The sequence below is a fragment of the Peromyscus leucopus genome, chromosome 2 (genome assembly GCF_004664715.2).
Source record: "Peromyscus leucopus breed LL Stock chromosome 2, UCI_PerLeu_2.1, whole genome shotgun sequence".
NCBI classification, from domain to species: domain Eukaryota; kingdom Metazoa; phylum Chordata; class Mammalia; order Rodentia; family Cricetidae; genus Peromyscus; species Peromyscus leucopus.
In genome coordinates, this window is record NC_051064.1 from 12,618,517 (window position 1) to 12,639,551 (window position 21,035).

Here is a 21,035-nt window from a genome sequence, read left to right on the forward strand (position 1 = left end):
CAGAAGAGAGAGAGAACTAAAAGATTATTAATGTTGCAGTCATTTTTTTCAAGCTGCAAAATTGGAGACAAACTTGATCATAAGTTATCATCTCTGGTATAATAATAAAACCAATCAGCTTTATCCCAGTTGGGAAACATTCTGGACTTTCACCCTCATGTTTTAATGAAAACTCCTAGATTCAGAAATTTTTTTTTTTTTTTTTTTTTTTTTGGTTTTTCGAGACAGGGTTTCTCTGTGTAGCTTTGTGCCTTTCCTGGGACTCACTTGGTAGCCCAGGCTGGCCTCGAACTCACAGAGATCTGCCTGGCTCTGCCTCCCGAGTGCTGGGATTAAAGGCGTGCGCCACCATCGCCCGGCTAGATTCAGAAATTTTAAAATATTCATCTTCCATGTCTCATTGCAGGTAGCAAAATTAAGTAGCCCACTTTAGTCAAAGTACTGTTTGTGCTCTCTGTAGAGGGCATGGTTTTTGAAAAAAGAAACAGTATCTCAGGAAGGAAAACTTGGGCTTTTTCATTCTTGTAGCCTTGATAATAGCTAAGATTACATTGGAACCATGTCATTTCCCTTCTCCACTCTCACAAATGTGTTGTGGTAAGATAACCAGGGTCTCTTTCACAAACTCCATCAGATAATTGGAAAAGCCATCCATAGAGTTTTTATGTCATCAGTCTAATCAGCCTTTGATCTCTTTAAAACACTGAAACAGAGATATTATGCATTCCAACTCAAAACAAAGTCATAAGGAGTGGTTGGTACTAAAGGTAGGGATTATAGAGAAGAACACATAAAGTAAATCTACCTGAGAGGTACAGCATTTTTTAGTATTCACGTAGTAAGTTTTTGAGACTACTTCCTAGTTAAGCATCAAGGTAAACTTATGCTCAGTGAGGGAGTTCAGATGTACCCTATAAACATCCATATGACACAAACCTTTGATACTTTAGAGGCATATCAATAGACACAGTTTCAACCAATGTCTTCCTGCAATTGTCCGAAGCCTGTAGTCTACTGCATTATTTTATTTTATTTCTGTTCTTGACCTGACAGCTCATTGAAAGACTCAGCACAAGGCAAGGGCCATCTGTTCAGAGGAGCTTTTCCTAATTGATATGTTAATTAAAAATGACTTCTGGCTCTTAGAATTTTGTTTATTTTTCATAATACATCTGCCCTGTGGAATTTCACAATGGGTGTTGTCATATAAATATAAAATATAAATAAACAAGGCAAAAGATTCATTATTGCTTCTGGACTTAAAGTAGGCTGTAATGTATGACTAAGAAACTTTTTTTCACCTTATTCTGGCCAGAATTTTCTGGGACTTCCTCCAGGATAAAGATCAACTCAGTGGGATTCATACATCTGTCACATCTGGACAATCTCAGAGGAGCCTAGTCAGTGTACCCAGAGGCCGTGTAAAGGTTTTAGATTTCATAAAGTTTAACAGCCTGCTTATATTTACAACCAAAATGCTAGCTCATTACCCTCCTCTTTACCTTCTAATGCAAAATTCTATACATTATATATTTTTTTACTTGTGTTAACATAAACAACAATATAACCAGGACAAACTTATGGCAGGTTAAAATTGTTTAGCAGCTCTGGAGAATACGGGCTGAAGGAGATGCCTGGCTCTTCCGTTAGAATCATGGCTTTAGACAGAGATGATATAGAGCATGGAGAGGAGACAGTACTGGCAGCAGTTTACTGTAGTTACAGAAGAGCACAGACCCCAGGCCACCCCAGTAACACCTTAAAACACCGGGAAGATTGGCGCTACTTCCTTTTTGTTTTGAAGCTAGTCTCTGGTTTGGAAAATGATGAGATTTTGTGTGCTTAAATTGCTCTGTAATAGACAATAAACTTCTGAAAGAATGGGATGATTGTGTTTTATAGATGTAGACATAGATACTGATGTAGGTGTCATTCATTATAGGAATATATTATATATTTTAAGATTAGACATGGTGATTAATATAAAAACACAGACAAATCTCTACTAGAATTTATTTGGTCACACATATTTGTGAGTAGTAATGGGCACTAAACTGAAAAGTAATACAATTTGAGACCACCAGAAAGATAACTTTCACATAAAATTTGTTTAAATTCTATTCATCAATAAAATAAAGATTAATTTCATGATTCATTTAATTGTTATACAATAGCAAAATTACTTTTATTTGCAAAAATAGCCCATGACATTAAAACAAATAATGATATTTATAATTATACTAAATCTAAAAGAATATGATGGAAGGAAATGTTTAAATGATTGTAGTTAAGGAAACATGATGTTTTCATAAACACTATATTAAAATATCCAAAGTACCAACTTAATGGGTCTAAATATTTAATTTTTAGTCTTGAATGAGCTTTTATAAATTCCAAGAGAAAGGTTTGTCTTAACTTCTGGGAATGAGCTAATAAAAATAAAAATAAAATTTAATTTGTTTGGTAGGTTGAGCAATAGATTTTAGGATAAAATTACATGATATCTTGATGAAATGAGACATTAAATTTTGAGTCTCCCTAAAATATGACAATTTCCTTGATTCATCAGCAAACTGCAGATAACAATATGGGTGTTTCAGATTTCTTACTTTATATAAAGCTCATGCAGTGAATGCAATGGAAACCAGAATCAGTATTTCCACGTGAAGGAAGAAGCAGACCCACAAGCTACAACTGCTAATCAATAGCTTTGTTTGTCTGCCACCTCTATGCTGCTATTTCTACCACATTATGAAGATGATCTATATAAATAAGTTCTGATTAGAACACCTCATACACAGCTCAGTTTCTCAGCATCTGACTTTTGCCTACAGAACAAAATTCACATTTCCTAATATGGCCTGCAAATAGAAAGGTACCTACCATTTATTCTGCCTCTTCCCTGCATACTTAAAAACCTTTTGTCTACTGGATTTATGGTAGTTGCCACTCACCCTGGTTGTGTCTGTGCATTTACTCATGCTACATGCTCTTCCCTGAACACCTCTTTTACTTTTGAACTTGTGGCATGTACTAATTCTTCATGGTAAATTCAAGTGATTTGCAACATGAGTTTTCTGACACTTAAGTCAAGGATCACTATCTGCATTTCCTTTGGCTCGTTCTGACATACATGTTTGTTGAGATGTTTTGTTTGTCAGCCTCTATCCCAGCTGTATTACAAACTTACTGAGAGCAAAATGCCATGTATTTAGTTCCATTATCTTTTCATATGATACGTTAAAAAAAAATCTAGAAGTACCCATTAAGGAACAAGATTAGCAACCTCCATTTTAGATGAAGGAGAACTTACCCTGGTAGAACCGAAGATAGCTAATACAGATACAAATGTAGACATATATACATACATACATATAAACATGAATAGAGACATGTGCCTATGTAACATAATATGTAACATGAATAGATATAACTAATAGTGATTTATAGATGTTTCAGAGTGAGCTAGTATCAAATTCATGAGCCTCTTGCCTCATCATCTTAACAATTTGCCTATGAGTGTGCATCAAAACAACTGGCTGATACAGATTATGATAACACAACTTCACAGCTAAATACCAATTGTAGAATTGTATATTTATTGATTTATGTTAAAGGTCAGAGTTGAAGAGACTTAACTAGTTAGTGATACATGCTACAGTCCCTGTAATCTTCTCAATGTTCATTGTCTGCTACTTATTTTTATTTATTTATTTATTTATTTATTTATTTATTTATTTATTTTTGGTTTTTCAAGACAGGGTTTCTTTGTGTAGCTTTGCGCCTTTCCTGGAACTCACTTGGTAGACCAGGCTGGCCTCGAACTCACAGAGATCCGCCTGCCTCTGCCTCCCGAGTGCTGGGATTAAAGGCGTGCGCCACCACCGCCCGGCATTGTCTGCTACTTATACAATATTAATGACAGATCTCTCCAATTTCTCCCAAACCCATCATCTTTTTTCATAAATACTGGTGAATTTCAACGAGAGATTCGCTTTAAAGCCTTTTCCAATGCTTAGAACACTGTCCCCTCATGAAAGTCACCTGCTATGATGGCTGAGCTTTTGCATGGAATGTCACAGCCTTCATCAAGTCTTTATGATTACCTATTACTTCAGCTAAAGTGCAATTTGCTTACATGCAGAAACAATATCTTCCTCATTGTCTTGCAGATTTTATTTCAGGCATTAAAATGATGTAAATATTAGAGTCAATCTGGTCTCACTGCCTTAAATTTTAGAATGGCTTCTATAATAAGACTTTTGTTGATGTTTTATTGGTAATTGTCAAAGTAAAATAAATTGTTATAGACAAAATATCTACGTTTAACTAGTGTATTTATATGTTCTATATTTAAAGTATAAATGTAGGTATTGTCATAATCTGATGACAGACATTGCTATAAGAATTAGCTTTAATTTATTTGATTTAATGTCTTAAAATATTAAAATCCCATTATTCTTTACCCAAATCCTTTTGCTGCCCATATAGAAACTTGCTTGACAGAATATCTTTTCAAAAGTATGTTTTTGTGGATTTCGCTAGCATCATGTTTCTCACCAACCACTTAATGGTTTCCTTCACAAAGATATCTCTTTCATTGTTCTTTCTCTCCATCCCTCCTTCCACTCAGCCATCTCAGTCCCTCCTGTTCCCACCTCCCATTCCTTTCTTTCTCCCCCTGCTCCCGAGTTTAACCTGGAGACCTTAACTATTTTCCCTTCCTGGGGTGCTCCATTTGTGTCCCTCTTAGGGTTCTCCTTTTCACCTAACTTCACTGGGATTGTGGGTTGTAGCCTGGTTATCTTTTCCTTTTCGTGTAATATCCATTTAAGAGTGAGTACATACCATATTTTTTTTCTGGGTCTGGGTTACATCACTCACGATGATATTTTCTAGTTCTATCCATTTGCCTACAAATTTCATGATTCCTTTTTTTTTTTTTTTACCACTGAGTAATACTCCATTGTGTAAATATACCACATTTTCCTTACCTATTCTTTGGTTGGGGGGATCTAGGTTTTTTACAGATTCTGGCTATTATGAATAATGCTGCTATAAGCATGATTGAGCAAGTGACCTTTTGGTTTGATTGAGCATCTTTTGGGTATATGTCCAATAGTGGTATTGTTGGGTCTTGTGGTAGGGTGATTCCCAATTCTCTGATAAACCACCATACCGATTTCCAAAGTGGCTGTACAAATTTGCACTTCTACCAGCAGCGGAGGAGTGTTCCCCTTGCTCCACATCCTCTCCAACATAAGCTGTCATCAGTGGTTTTGATCTTACTCATTTATCCCCCCAAATCCACAAAGTTGATAACAGTTAAGACTCCTAGCAATAATGGAGAGGATGCCTGAACTTATCTTCCCCTATAATCAGATAAGTGACTACCCTAATGTCATCATAGCACCCACATCCAATAACTGATGGAAGCAGATAAAGTGATTCACAACCAAACACTGTGTTGAACTCGTAGACTTCAGTTGAGGAGAGGGAGGAAGAATCATAGGAGCAACTGAGGTCAAAATCATTCGGGGGGGGGGGACACACAGAAACAGCTGAATGAAACTGGTGGGAGCTCATGAACTGTGGCCTGTCAGCTGGAGACCAAACTAGGCCCTCTGAATGCTGGTGTCAGTTATGTGGCTAGATCTATTTGGGAAGCCCCTTGCAGTAAAACCAGAACTTATCCTGGGTGCATGAAATGGTTTTTTGAAACACGTTCCCTAGAGTGGGATACCTTGCTCAGCCTTGACATAGTGGGGAGGGGCTTGGTCCTGCCTCAACTTTGTATGCCAGACTTCCTTGACTCCCCAAGGGAGGCCTTAAGCTCTCTGAGAAGTAGATGTGGGTAGGATGGGAGAACATGGGGAGGTGGGAGAAGGGGAAGGAGGGAGAACTGGGATTGGTATGTAAAATGAAAAAACATTTTTAAAATAAAATTTTAAAAAAGTGTGTTTTTGAGTAGCAGTCCAGTCATCCTTGTTCCACATCTAGTATCCTCCTATGAGTGAGTACACACCCTGTTTGTCTTTCTGAGTCTGGGTTACCTCACTCAGGATGATTTTTTTCTAGATTTTTGTTTTTCTCTGCTGAGTGGTATTCTATTGTGTATATGTACCACATTTTATTTATCCATTCTTCAGTTGAAGGGCATCTAGGTTGTTTCCAGGTTCTGGCTATTACAAATAATGCTGCTATGAACATAGCTGAGCAAGTGCCCTTGTGGTATGATTGAGCATTCCTTGGGTATATGCCCAAGAGTGGTATAGCTGGATCTTTGGGGAGATTGATTCCCAATTTTCTAAGAAAGCGCCATATTGATTTCCAAACCAGTGAGGCTACCTGGAAAACAGAACCCCAAGAAAGACATGGAGAAATGGATGAGATCTACATGAACAGCCTGGACATGAGTGGGAGCAATGAAGGGCGAGGGTCGAGGGAAAGAGAGCGGGAGATCCTAGCTGGATCAAGAACACAGAAGGAGAACAAGGAAGAGGAGACCATGGTAAATGAAGACCACATGAGAAAAGGAAGAAACAAAGAGCTAAAGAGGCCCACAGAAATCCACAAAGATACCCCCACAAAAGACTGCTGGCAATGGTTGAGAGACAGCCAGGACTGACCTACTCTGGTGATGGGATGGCCAAACACCCTAATAGTTGGGCCAGAAACCCCATCCAATGACTGAGGAATCTGGATGCAGACATCCACGGCTAGGCCCCGGGTGGAGCGCTGGGAGTCTAATTAGTGAGAAAGAGGAGGGTTTATATGAGCGAGAATTGTTGAGACCAAGGTTGGATACAGCACAGGGACAAATAGCCAAACGAATGGAAACGCATGAACTATGAACCAATGGCTGGGGGGCCCCCAACTGGATCAGGCCCTCTGAATGGGTGAGACAGTTGATTGGCTTGATCTGTTTGGGAGGCATCTAGGCAGTGGTACCAGGCTCATTGCATGAGTTAGCTGTTTGAAACCTGGGACTTATGCAGGGATGCTTGGTTCAATCTGGGAGGAGGGGACTGGACCTGCCTGGACTGAGTCTATCAGGTTGATCCCAGTCCTCAGGGGAGACCTTGATCTGGAGGAGGTGGGAATGGGGGTGGGCTGGGGGGAAGGGGAGGGGGCAGGAAGGGAGCGAACAAGGGAATCTGTGACTATTATGTAGTACTGAATAGTATTGTAAAATAAAATTTTAAAAAGTGTGTTTTTTGTTATCAAACTTACAACTTGCATATTGAGCTTGCCAGTGTCTGACAGTGGATACATGGAAATCAGGAGCTAACCAGAGGGAATGAGACAATGGGTATTTTAATTTTATTCCACTTACTTTTGTAGATCAATGAGTATTTGGATAGTATTTTATTGCAATGAGGTTTCAAAATAGTTTGGAGTTTATTAAAATCATTTGTTTATAGAATAAATATAACACTTAAGTAGAAATACAATTACTTATTTCCCAAATCATGATTCAAATGTTTCAAGAATGAGTTAAGCTGAAGATCATGAAATGAAACTAAAGTATTTCTTGTCTGTTAATATTTTCCTCACAGTATAAAATAAAACAATTTTATACTGAAAATATCGATGTAGAGAAATCACAATAACCATGTATTAGTAAAGACATCTTGGAAATTAATTCAATATTATAGCAATGTCTGCAATCTGTTTCTATAGTCATATCAATAACTTCTAGTTCAAAATACTGTTTCTAATGGTTAATATTTATTTTTAGCTTAAAAATTATTTTTCCTCCTCTCTTCTCTGTTTCTTTGCTTACTCAAAACAAGTCTTTTATTCTTTGATTTTTGAAAACTATTCTTATTTTTTAATGTTTTCATGTTCCATGTTTTGTTTTCAACTCATATTTGAGTTCTAGTTTGTTTAACTAGATACTCATGGCTTCATTGCTCTTTGGGAAAGAAATAGTCTCCACCCAACCCTCCTTTCTTCCTTCCTTCCTCACTTTCTCTCTCTCTCTCTCTCTCTCTCTCTCTCTCTCTCTTCCCCTCTTTCTCTCCCTCCCTCTCTTTCTTTCTTTTGTCTCTTCTTTATTTCTTTCTTTATATTTTGTCTACACAGTTTCTTCTTATTTCTTCTTGTCATAATTTCATAAAAAAATATTTCCAAATATGGGTCTTTTTGCAGATGAGACTTAGGTCTTTGCTTCTTTTTTATGTTAATTAGCTCTTTCAGAATCTTAGGAACAGTTCTTTGGTGTCAATTTTATACATATTCATTCAGCAATTGTTAAATTCCTACTGTGTTTCAGTCAGTTCTCTGAATAGAAGCATATAAAACAGAGTCTGTGCCTTTAGTTAAAAAAGGGACACTAGCAACAAAACAAATAAGTTTTTTTCATCATAGTTAGCATTGTGGGAATAAACCCAATAGACTTAGAGAAAGAATGCTTGACTGGGAAATGTGCACTATAATGCATAGACAATGGAGCCTGGTGTATCCCCTGATATTTGAATAAAGACTTAAGGGAACTGACAAAGTAATTTAGAGGAGAATGTTCTGGGTATAACTTATAGACAAAGGCTCATATTCCAGTAAGTAGAACATGGTAAGCAATTTTAGAACGAGAAATAAAGCTAAAGTAGTCAGAGCTTATTATCAAGGACCAACTGGAGGGAAGTGAATTCAGAAAGTTGTTGGTAGGAAATCACACCAATCACTATAAAGGCTCTAATTTCTGTGTCCTCCTGCTGTACATGTGAAATGAATATTGAAAAGCTCTAAATCACTTTTCACCTTTCTAATGTCCTTATATTTTTAATTTTGCTTTATTTTCATTTTCAAATATTTTGAATACATTGAAATGAAATGTGGTTCAATCTCATAGCTTACCAAGGTAGAATATTAGCATTAGCTCTGTTAGCATGAAGGAATGGCATAGGGTTGGTGAGGGAGAAAGAGAACAACAAAGTAGGGATAAGAAAAGAAAAAGGACAAAAGGTCTATAAAAGCAGGGAAACTGAGGATTAAGCTTTCTAAAAATATATTCATGTATTTATTTAATATGTATACATATATGCATAAGATGTATTCAGTGTTTAATTGCAAATGTAGGGGAAATGAAAAATGATTAGATTTTACCCCAGATATGTTCCTTAACTGAACAGATTGACATTTTTTTTTATATATGAAAAAAAAACTTTCCAAGTTTTGAGAAGGTGTAATGTTTGGAAAATAAACTTTCCTCATGTTTTGAGAGGTAAAGTCTGTTGTTTTATCACTGTATTGTCAAACAATGATTTTATTGGTCTCCTGGGTACTTCTCAACTTTTGAGTAGTGATTGAAGAGCTTTTCCTAGGATATCTAGCATCTGTAATGTTCTTTATTTATAAAACATAGCCAATTCTATACTGAAAGCAACCATAAGAAATGATGAACTTGGTTGGTCTAAAATTCAAATGGAAATGAACAAGATTTATAAAAGGAAAGGAAAGCCTGGGGAAGGAAGGTTAGGACTTTCCTTGATTTCAAGAATAATTATAAAGCTTAAATGAGTACCAAAATGTCATGCTAGCATATGTTAGGCAAGTTGACCAGTGGACCACATTGGAGTTCAGCAGTAAACTTGCTTCTATAGTAAACTAAATCTGTAAACAGTTTATGTAATATTTCAGGCAATTAAATGAGAAAATAACTGTCTTGATTAAATATTTCCGTGAAAATAATAAACTTTCAACTCTGTCTACTATACAAAAAAATAGCAGTGCAAATCAAGTACACATAAATAATTGTGGTGGTTTAGTTTTTATCCTCTAAAAGGGAGAGGGGGTCATAATGAAGAACTGTTTTGATTAGGTTGGTGTTTTGCTACTCAGGGATTGTATTAGTTGGGTTAGTTGATGTGGAAAGACCATTCTGTGTGTTGGCCACATCACTTCACAGCCTGGGCCCTGGACTGAGTGAGAAGAAGTAAGCTAGCTGACAGTAGTGTGCATGTGTTCTTTCATTGCTCTCTGCTCTTGATGAAGATATAATGTGAGGAGCTGTTTCAATGTTCTGGCATCTTAAATTCCCTGAAATATGGTCTGTGTATGCAGAGAGACTTCTTTGGAGAAAACTAATTTTTCCTTTGACAGTTATCAATTGGAAGTAGCTTCGAGGTTAGGGATGGAAGCTTGTGTCTACTTCCCCTCTCAGCACTGGAACTCCGTCTGGCTTAGACCCATGCAGGATAATGCACATACTGCCCCAATCCTGTGAGCTCATATCTATGTCTGTCTCTTTGCTTCTAGAAGACCTTGTTTCTTTGGTGTCACTCATCTGGGAGGAGGGAAAATAGTAAAACAGAATGTATTTTATGAAAAAAATCTATTTTCAAAAATGTTTTCCTGCAATGATGAGCTAATCTGGAATTATGAGCTAAATAACCGCTTCTTCCCTTTAGTTGTGTTTGTCATGCATGTTTGTGCTTCTCTATTGCTTCATTTTTAGGATTTATAATACTATAAACATAAAAGTATTTTATGTGTGTGTGTTTTTATTTGCTTGTTCATTTTAGAGATGTTTGTATATGAGTATTGTTTTTAAATTATTTCTCCTTCCCCACTATCCCTCAGTTTCTCCCATGTCCCCCGAACCCCCTCCATCTTTTTTTAAATTATTATACATATACATACCTGCAGAATAAAAACATACAAAAAACAAATAAATAAAAATCCCAAAAGAATTTATTTCAAAGGTGCAGATTACTTTTAAAAATATAGCCCTTTGGTTATTTGGTTATTCTTGGATTTTATGGTTGTTGTTGATGCTGTTGTTTAGTTGCTGTTACAATGCTCAGGACTGACCCAGCAACTTTTGAATGCTAGGCAAGGATTTTCACAGAGCTACACTTCTAGCCCTTACTTGTTAATTTCTGTAGAAATAATATGAAACATGAAAAACTAGGGATTTGAAATTTGAGTTTATCATTACTCCTATTTTCTTGGCAGAAAGTGCTTTTGGCATAGTGTAGGGATTACAACATGGGAGGATAGCATTATCTAATACATGAATGAAATCCTACTCTGACCAAAGCAGACACTGCTTAGTGGAGACCCTGGGTGTACAGCCAGTCTTTCTCACACAGGCCAGAGCATCTAGGATTTCCAGTGTTGCATATGTTCAGGGTGTCACCTCGGACATCTGCTCATATTGAACATCTGTTTTTTGTTTTCACTGGCCTGCCAAAAAGAGAATGGGGTCATTAGTTATTCTACGATGTGAAGTTATGCAGAACACAATCCATGTATGAGAAATAATGTCAGAAAAACCATATCCACTGTCATTAATTCAAAGTTTGATTCATGCTGAGAGTCATTACAGGCATCATTTCAGAAGAGGCTGCCAAACCATCACATCCTCATATAAAAACCAAGTATTTAAATATTTCTACACAGCATTTTTTTACCCCCAGATCTGTGATTTTGTTATTTTCTGAACAGCAAAGTAAAACATGTAGTGAGTAAAATAATGTACTTATGTGTATCTTAATTAATGTTTAAATTATATTTGGTGTTGTTTATGTTCATTCATACTTATTAAATAAACTTACCTTATATTAATGTATTCATTTTTTATGAGCAATCACAAGTTATTAGCTGGTTATTTTGGACAATTGAAAACATACTATGCACAAGGCTGTGCTACAGAGGATAAAAAAGTGCTATGTATTCTATACATTATATGTCCTTCTTATATATGACAATATTTGAAATCAAATTTTCAATTATTTGAATTACATTAATTGCCCATTGACACAAAGATGTGTCACAGGCTGTGGTATGAAGAGTAGAACACAGTGAAATGAACTTTTCCTGTTTATGAAATCTGTTTTTATGTTCACATTCAATCAAATCCTTCTAAAATATAACAGAGGTACAATTATTATAAAGCATAAAATTCTGGCCCTCATTTGATTATGAACAAGATAGTTCCTTTAAAGTATTATATGAAATTATGCAAACATTGAATCATTACATATAGATAACCATATTTCCTTATTATGCTCAAAAATTTAGTTTGTTTTTCTTTCCTTTTTTATTTTATTTTATTTTACAATACAATTCAGTTCTACATATCAGCCACAGATTCCCTTGTTCTCCCCCCTCCCGCCCCTCTCCCCTTCCCCCAGCCAACCCCCCATTCCCACCTCCTCCAGGGCAAAGCCTCCCCCAGGACTGAGATCAACCTGGTAGACTCAGTCCAGTCAGGTCCAGTCCCTTCCTCCCAGGCCGAGCCAAGTGACCCTGCATAAGCCCCAGGTTTCAAACAGCCAACTCATGCAATGAGCACAGGATCCGGTCCCACTGCCTAGATGCCTCCCAAACAGATCAAGCTGATCAACTGTCTCACCCATTCAGAGGGCCTGATCCAGTTGGGGGCCCCTTAGCCATTGATTCATAGTTCATGTGTTTCCATTCATTTGGTTATTTGTTCCTGTGCTTTATCCAACCTTGGTTTCAACAATTCTCGCTCATATAAACCCTCCTCTTTCTTGCTAATTAGACTCCTGGAGCTCCACCCGGGGTCTAGCCATGGATCTCTGTATCCAGATCCCTCAGTCATTGGATGGGGTTTCTAGCATGACAATTAGGGTGTTTGGCCATCCCATCACCAGAGTAGATCAGTTCCAGCTGTCTTGACCATTGCCAGCAGTCTATTGTGGGGTTTCTTTGTGGATTTCTGTGGGTCTCTCTAGCATTTTGCTTCTTCCTGTTCTCATGTGGTCTTCATTTACCATGGTCTCCTATTCCTTGTTCTTAATCCAGCTGGGATCTTCCGGTCCCCCAAGCTCTCTTTCCCTCGAACCTCGCCCTTCATTACCCCTACTCATGTTCAGGCTATTCATGTAGATCTCATTCATTTCTCCATCTTTGGGTGATCCCTGTGTCTTTCTTGGGGTCCTGTTTTCCAGGTAGCCTCCCTGGTGATGTGAGTAGCAGTCCAGTCATCCTTGTTCCACATCTAGTATCCTCCTATGAGTGAGTACATACCATGTTTGTCTTTCTGAGTCTGGGTTACCTCACTCAGGATGATTTTTTCTAGATTTTCATGAGATTTGCCTGCAAATCTCATGATGGTATTGTTTTTCTCTGCTGAGTAGTATTCTATTGTGTATATGTACCACATTTTATTTATCCATTCTTCAGTTGAAGGGCATCTAGGTTGTTTCCAGGTTCTGGCTAGTACAAACAGTTCTGATATGAACATAGCTGAGCAAGTGCCCTTGTGGTATGATTGAGCATTTCTTGGGTATATGCCCAAGAGTGGTATAGCTGGATCTTGGGGGAGATTGATTCCCAATTTTCTAAGAAAGCGCCATATTGATTTCCAAAGTGGTTGTACAAGCTTGCATTCCTGATTTTTTTGAGTTGATCTTGTATCCTGCTATGTTGCTGAAGGTGTTTATAAGCTGTATCAGTTCCTTGGTGGAATCTTTGGGGTCACTCAAGTATACTATCATGTCATCTGCAAATAGGGAAAGCTTGACTTCTTCCTTTCCAATTTGTATCCCCTTAATCTCCTTATGTTTTCTTATTACTCTGGCTAGAACTTCAAGTACTATATTGAATAAGTATGGGGAGAGTGGACAGCCTTGCCTCGTTCCTGATTTTAGTGGAATTGCTTTGAGTTTCTCTCCATTTAATTTGATGTTGGCTGTTGGCTTCCTGTAAATTGCCTTTATTATGTTTAGGTATATTTCCTGTATTCCTGATAGCTCCAAGACCTTTATCATGAAGGCATGTTGGATTTTGTCAAATGCCTTTTCTGCATCTAGTGAGATGATCATGTTGTGTAGATGTAACCAACCGTCTTATTAAAATAAAAAAAAAAAAAAGAACCAATGTAAAAGAGAAAGCCGAGAGGTCAGAGCTCAGAGCTAAAATCTTACCTCCTGTGGTGCTCCTACTTCCCCGAAAGAGAGCTACTTCCTGTGTATGTCTTTAAATAATCTTTCTGTTCTGCCTTCTCATTGGTTGTAAACCCAAACACATGACTGCCTCATCACTGCCTGTAAGTACAGCCCTCCAGGTCTTAAAGACGTATGTCTCCAATGCTGGCTGTATCCCTGAACACACAGAGATCTACCTAGCTCTTCTACCAAGTGCTGGGATTAAAGGCGTGCGCCACAACCACCATGCTCTTGCTATGGCTCTAATAGCTTTGACCCCCGGGCAACTTTATTTATTAACATACAATGAAAATCACATTTCAGTACAAATAAAATACCACCATAATGTGATTTTGTTCTTCGAGTTTGCTTATATGGTATATTATGTTGACGGACTTTCATATGTTGAACCACCCTTGCATCCCTGGGATGAAGCCTACTTGATCATGGTGGATAATTGTTTTGATGTGTTCTTGGAGTCTGTTTGCCAGTATTTTATTGAGTATTTTTTGCATCAATGTTCATGAGAGAGATCGGTCTGTAGTTCTCTTTCTTTGTTGTATCCTTGTTTGGTTTAGGAATCAAGGTAATTGTAGCCTCATAGAAGGAGTTTGGTAATGTTCCTTTTGTTTCTATTGTGTGGAACAATTTAGAGAGTATTGGTATTAACTCTTCTTTGATGATCTGGTAGAATTCTGTGCTGAAACCATCTGGCCCTGGGCTTTTTTTGGTTGGGAGACTTTTAATGACTGTTTCTATTTCCTTCAAAAATTTAGTTTTATGGGCATTATGAGTCAAGAGAAAAACTAACAGAAAAAATGGAACAATATTAATGTTGCACAGCAATATAGAAATTATGGTGGTTTAACTTTTGTTTAAAGGAACAGCAGGTTTTATTTCTACTTACCTTATAATTTATTAGGTAGTCATACTATTAAAAGTCAACTGTGCTTACAGAGACTTCAGAGTTTGTTTTGTAGATTTATCGTTTATGACTAAGCACCACACTGTCACTTTTTCTTTCAATTTTGATCAGTTGTGGTTTTCTGTAATTGTCCCTGTCTGTTGCAAATGGATCTTTGAGGAGAGATGAGATCTAATCTTGTCTGTGGTATAGGCATAAATATTTAGACTATAGTCGGGAATTAGATAGTTTCAGTCAAGTGGCAGTGTTAGGATCTCCTCCAACATCCATGACCTCACTAGCCCCCGGGGGTTGGATATGTTTCCAATGCCAGGCATGATTTCTCTCTTCTTGAGCAGGGCATAAATCCAATTAATGAGCTGTTGGTTACCACCAGGTATGTGTGCCACCGCTGCATCCTGAGGAATATTCCACCATGTTGGTAGTTCATGGACATCATGTCTAGGTAGAACTATTGGTTACTATTTACAACACAATGCCTGTATCTATGTCTCAGAAATCTTAACGTAAGCTTAGGGGTTATTGCAGAAAGGGGTCAGAAAGATTGTAAGAACCAAGAACTAGGAAGTTTGCTGTGAGTTTTCAACTCCTAGAAATGTTAAAGAAGCTATAGCCACACAGTCTTATCAATATTGCTGCCTAAACAAGACTTGAACAAAAATGAAACCTATAGACATGCTCTTATGGATGGGGGAAAGACCATGGAGCCTCAACCCTAGACAAAGAACTATAGGCAACTAATTAATGCTGAGAGCAGAAAAATAGTATTCCCCAGGGAAGACCTCACCAATTCGTTGTCCAACATCAGTCTTGTGTGTGTGTGTGTGTGTGTGTGTGTGTGTGTTTATTCTGCTGCTCATGGTTATGTGTGGTCAAAGTTTGCTTTAACTGCAAGTTTATTGCTTGTACACAGCGTATACTAATAAATCACCAGCCCTGATCATGAACTGAGAAGACTGTATTTATAAATTTAAGGATGTATATGAGTGGTATACAGCTCATAATTTCCCCATACTCCACTAAGTAACCTTATATAATGCATCTACAAATAACCCTAGTTAGAGTCATTGGGTAAAAGACATACACCAACACACACACATACACATATGCACACACACTACCAAAGACAAACATATATACACACATACACACACAAACACACACATACATACACACAAATGCACATAGACACACACAAACACACACACAAACACACACACACAAACACAAACACAAGTAAGACGTGATAATAAGAGGAAAGATACTTTGTGAAGAAGAAATTCATGAGGAAGTGTGGGAGTGCTTAAAAGAAGACGCTGAAAGTTCAATATGACCACAGTACATTCTATTCATGCCTGAAATAGTCATATATATAAAACAGGCTATAGATACATGTGTTCTCATTTTGTATAAATGTAATAAAATCATTTGTATAATAATTATTTATGGTAAGTGTCAATAAATTATACTTCTAGAAAATGTGTGTCTTTTAAGGTTTAACTCTTCTTCTTTTGTTTGTTTGTTTGTTTGTTTGTTTTTTGAGACAGGGTTTCTCTGAGTTATTTTGGTGCCTGTCCTGGGTCTCACTCTGTAGACCAGGCTGATCAAACTTGCAGAGATCTGCCTGTCTCTGCCTCCCAAGTGCTGGGAATAAAGGTGTGTGCCATCATTGCCGGCTTCTAACTCTATTCTTTGTGATTGAATAATAAAAAGCTGGCTCATTTATTTTTATTTTATGCCTGGTTAGTTGCTTTGAGGTTTTTCCAGCTGTTCTTGGTTATATGTTTCAAGGTTTTCTTTAATTATGAATTTATTGATTAGACACACAGTGTATACTAATCAAAACTATTACTCACTTACTTGAATATTATGTTTTCTTCTAGGAAGATGTAAAAAATGAATATATACAAAAGGTACAAGAAAAAGAATGGAAATATTTCAAGGTATGATATGATATGTCCCAACAGAATGTGTGGTATAACTAATCGTTCTTTCCTGAAAGCAGTCTAATTTCAGCAACTTCAAGAAATATGTATATCAAAGAAGACAAACACACTATAATGAAATATATGCAAAAATGTTTTTAAAGACAATGTATTTAGTTCTTTATGCTTAAGGCAAAATAACTCTAACTAATTAACAGAGTTAAATGGGTCTTCCATTCTGTCATGTGCTAACCAGTTTATATGTCCATTCCTTTTCCTCTCCTTAAAGTGTATTAGCTGACTGTGCATTTTAGAGAAGACAATGTGGGCCAGAGAGATTAAGTCACAGCTGCACTAGGCAATTCAGTTGTGATTTTGATTGTTCTTTTCCTTAATTTATGGAACACTATATCGTAAAAATAATAAGGCTAAAACTATTTCCATTTTCCATGTAAACATCACTATTTGTCATGAAAAATATTTATATTGCTATGGGATCAGCCTGAATTTTGAATCACTTGGAAAACTGCCCGAATCATTTTCATTTGTTACCTTGACCCTCGTTGCTACCTTTACCATCACTTAATCCATAATTTCTTTGAGATGTACAGAGTAGAAAAAACATGTGAATGTCTCATTTGTATATATCCTTAATTTTTTATGTGTGGGGTGGGTGTTAAAAACACACTCTCACTGGCTTCTTGGTTAATTTGGAGAAAGGGTTTTAAAAATGGATCTATCCTCAGCTCTGTTTCTGGAACTTCTGGGTAAGAAGCTGAGTGGCTACTTTAGACCCATATTTACTTTGCTCCTTTATGTTTACATATGTAGCCACTGGCCCACTGTTTAAGGAATTTGTCAAAAAAATCCAAATAGTTGTCTCTATTCTGAGAAAACAATGAAATGAAGAGCTGGAAAATTGCCTGTGTGAAAATCCCACCTCTTAGGCCATCTTCAATGCTTCAGTCTTTGGCACAACTGTGCTCGCTCTCGCCTCTAAGGTCCCAATTCTGCATCATTTTAAGATCATTCTTATGAACTTGCTTATATTCTCATCTATCAATGAGCTCTAGTTTAGCTCCCAAATGGGATATGTATTTTTTCAAAGACCTACTACTTTATTAAAATATGAAGGCTTAGTCTAGTTTTAAGAAATATATTTCCTTTATGTTCTATTTGTTTTAAAATAAGATTTTCTCACTTTCTTTACTCCTATGGGTCAAGTAAAATGACTAAAACAAACATTTTAATGCTTTTCCATTTTACTGAAAAGTCCAAATCTCATTGATTTATTTACACAGTTTTGTGATCACTTCATTCTTCCCAATCTCCCCTGTTCTATATTATTTGTCTATGAAACCCGGGGTTTCAGCACTAAGGAAGGTGCGTTTTCTCTCTTGAGAGACCTTTCCTGAGCAGTTTTGTAAACTGTGTGTCTACATGCTTAGGCTTTCTAGTCTAGAAGCCTTAAGCATTACCACTTCTCTACAGACAGCTTTAATTGTTCGATTCACAAAAACAGGAGCAAAATACACAACTGGAAAGAATATGAAGATATATGATATGTACATAATAGCAGATATGTTTAAGAAACCACTCATCTACCTAAAAGAATCATTATATATAGCACTTGCCAATTTTTCATGGTGCATAACTACCATCACAGCAAATTTCAAGTTGCCACTAGTGTCTCATGGAAAAGTGGTACACTATCTGCTGTCTTGGCACTGTGGACTCCAGCATAACTCTGCTTTTCCATATCTTGTAACATCATTAACATTAAGTTGTCTACATAATAGAGTAACTGATATGAGCATGGAAAGCCATCCTAACAGGACTGAGGAGAAGGGCAAGGACTTGCTGAGGAGAAGCAGAGTGATCACTTAACATTATTGAGGGATATAAAAGAAAACAACTTGGAATGTTGGGTCTTAATACATCTTAGCATCATTATCAAGGACCAAACATTCCTTACACTTCCATATAGTATTCCTGTATAGTCCCATTGGTTTTCTTCTGATAAATTTCAGAGAAACAATATTTGATTTTAATGGTTCTTGACTGTTTTGTTTACCCAGGTAATCCATACAAGCCAGGTATGGTACCATCTGTGTCTATTCAAACTCCTTTGCTATTCTGACCTATCCTGAACTTCACAAACACTCAGGTTAATGTGATTCCTTTATTTATCACCATGTTGTCTGTATTGAGTACATCTTTGGATCCTCCACCCTGCAATACAGCTGGGAACTTAACCCAAGATGTCACATATACTGCATACATATCCATCTCTCTGCTGAACTATTTCTCCATCGCTTACCCTAAAAATTCTATTTTGGCTCTATCTTTGTGTTTTCCATTGACTTATCAACTGATTTCACATCTTAATATTTCTTTGAAGCATAACAGCTCAGTACAAAAAGTTTTTCCCAATTATCCATATGTCCTGGTGACAATCCTGCCTTGATGAACATGGGTTGAGTATAAGCATTTGTATAATTTATGAATAAGTGGTGAATTATTATTCACTGACATTTTATAGACACATGTCTCACTTTCTTCTTGTAAGTATCCCTGCAGGTGATTGTGAATAATGACCATGTGAAATAGAATAGCATTGGCCACATAGTGAAACTTGATGTGAGCTTGAGTATAAGACTTAGTAAGGGTACTTTGAAACATAGGTTTTTAATGCTTTTGTACAATTTTAGCTTCATAACCTTACAATACCAGAATGCTTTTGATAGTTTGTCCCATAAGAGGGAGTTTTAATAATCTGATTATTTATACTGAATAGTAAAAGTAACAAGAATCAAAGTAGAACCTTGAAAATGAAATACGCATTTTTTCATAAAAAGCAGTGAAATAAAAGCACAAGAAAAATAAGAATGACATTTTTAAAAAATATGTTTATATAATCTTTTTATATCAGTTTCAAATCATTTTATACATTTTAGTATAAATAGGCAAGAGATCACAGAAGCAAAAGAATAAATCATGGGCTCAACCCTGTTCTAAAACTCTGATCATCTCATGAATTAAATGATTTTATGGATGGTGATCAAAGAGTGGCAGGTTAACTTCTGCGCATTAAATGATTAATGGTGTCTGCTACAGCTTGTCAGGCTTATTTTAATTGATTTTTTTGCACTTAATAAGGATCTCAAATTAATCTAAGAATATTTATATTCTTACTACACTCAAGGAAAGATAGACTGACCACAGTGTATCCTGTATCTCTAATCTGTGTTACAAAGGCACAATGCAACACTTTAAAACACCCCAGGGAGCAAAAAAGCAAAAAGTTCTGTCTTATTGCTATTGTAAGTTATTATTTCTCTGTGAGTCCTGAGGCCAAAACACATAATTCTACAGAAAATGTAAAATAAATGTTAACTACTGAAATGCTCTAATGGACATCTATTTTTGGTTACTGTGTATTAGCAATTCGTATCAATTCTTCGGCTCTGATATCATTCCTCTGCTGTATCCCTTTAGGGATTGGGAAAATGAAATTAAGTGTCTTTTAGCCGTCTTTTCTTGAGGCTATATTTCACTAGCTCCTTCTGTTACCCCATAAATCCTACTCTCCTTCCCTTTAATTATGTTGTCTCTTTTTTCTAGATTCTTAGTAATTAACATGAGATGACTAAATTAAATTTCAGTTGTTATGCCTAAGTTTGCATGTCCCACAGTATTGTATTAATTAACCTCATACCTCAGGCTGTTTCCTTAAGTGAAATAGAATATGTTATTAAGAAGGCAGTATGGCATTCAGACAGATTGGCAGGCAAGGCATAAGAATGGAAAAGATGAGAGTAACCAAAATTCCATTTTGACACTATACTCTCGTTGATTGGCACAGTTACCCACATCTCGCCACCGTGTTCTATGTGGTATGTTTTCAAGCATGTTTTCTGTTAGTTAGTTCTGACTTCAGGAAAATCAAAGAGACAGCAAAATGTTGCATATGAATTCGCTGTCTGCTTTCCAAGGGAGAATAAAGTTTTGAATGATTTGAGACTGATTTTCATCCTATAGGTGAGCCTGCTGGAGTTATTATAAATTCCATTTATAATATTTGCATATCTAGAAGAGTTTTAAGATTTATGACTATAAATAGGACTTTTTTTCTCTACAGAATCCTATCTTTAGTGATCAAAGTAGCCTTAAACTTAATTTTGAAGACATTACCTTTACTAGAGGAAATATTTTTAATAATCACAAAAATGAACTCATTTCCCAGTATCCTAATTATTGATTTAATAGTATTTACTTATTCTC

At 36.5% G+C, this 21,035-nt stretch overlaps 1 protein-coding gene across 1 annotated transcript in view; it reads left to right on the forward strand.

Moving 5' to 3' along the window:
- Positions 1-21,035, forward strand: part of Cnbd1 (cyclic nucleotide binding domain containing 1) — a 357,869-nt gene that overhangs the window by 324,613 nt on the left and 12,221 nt on the right. The window contains exon 12 of the mRNA XM_037202380.1: positions 16,710-16,769. Coding sequence (XP_037058275.1) covers positions 16,710-16,769 — 60 coding nt within the window. The remainder of the gene's footprint in view (positions 1-16,709; positions 16,770-21,035) is intronic.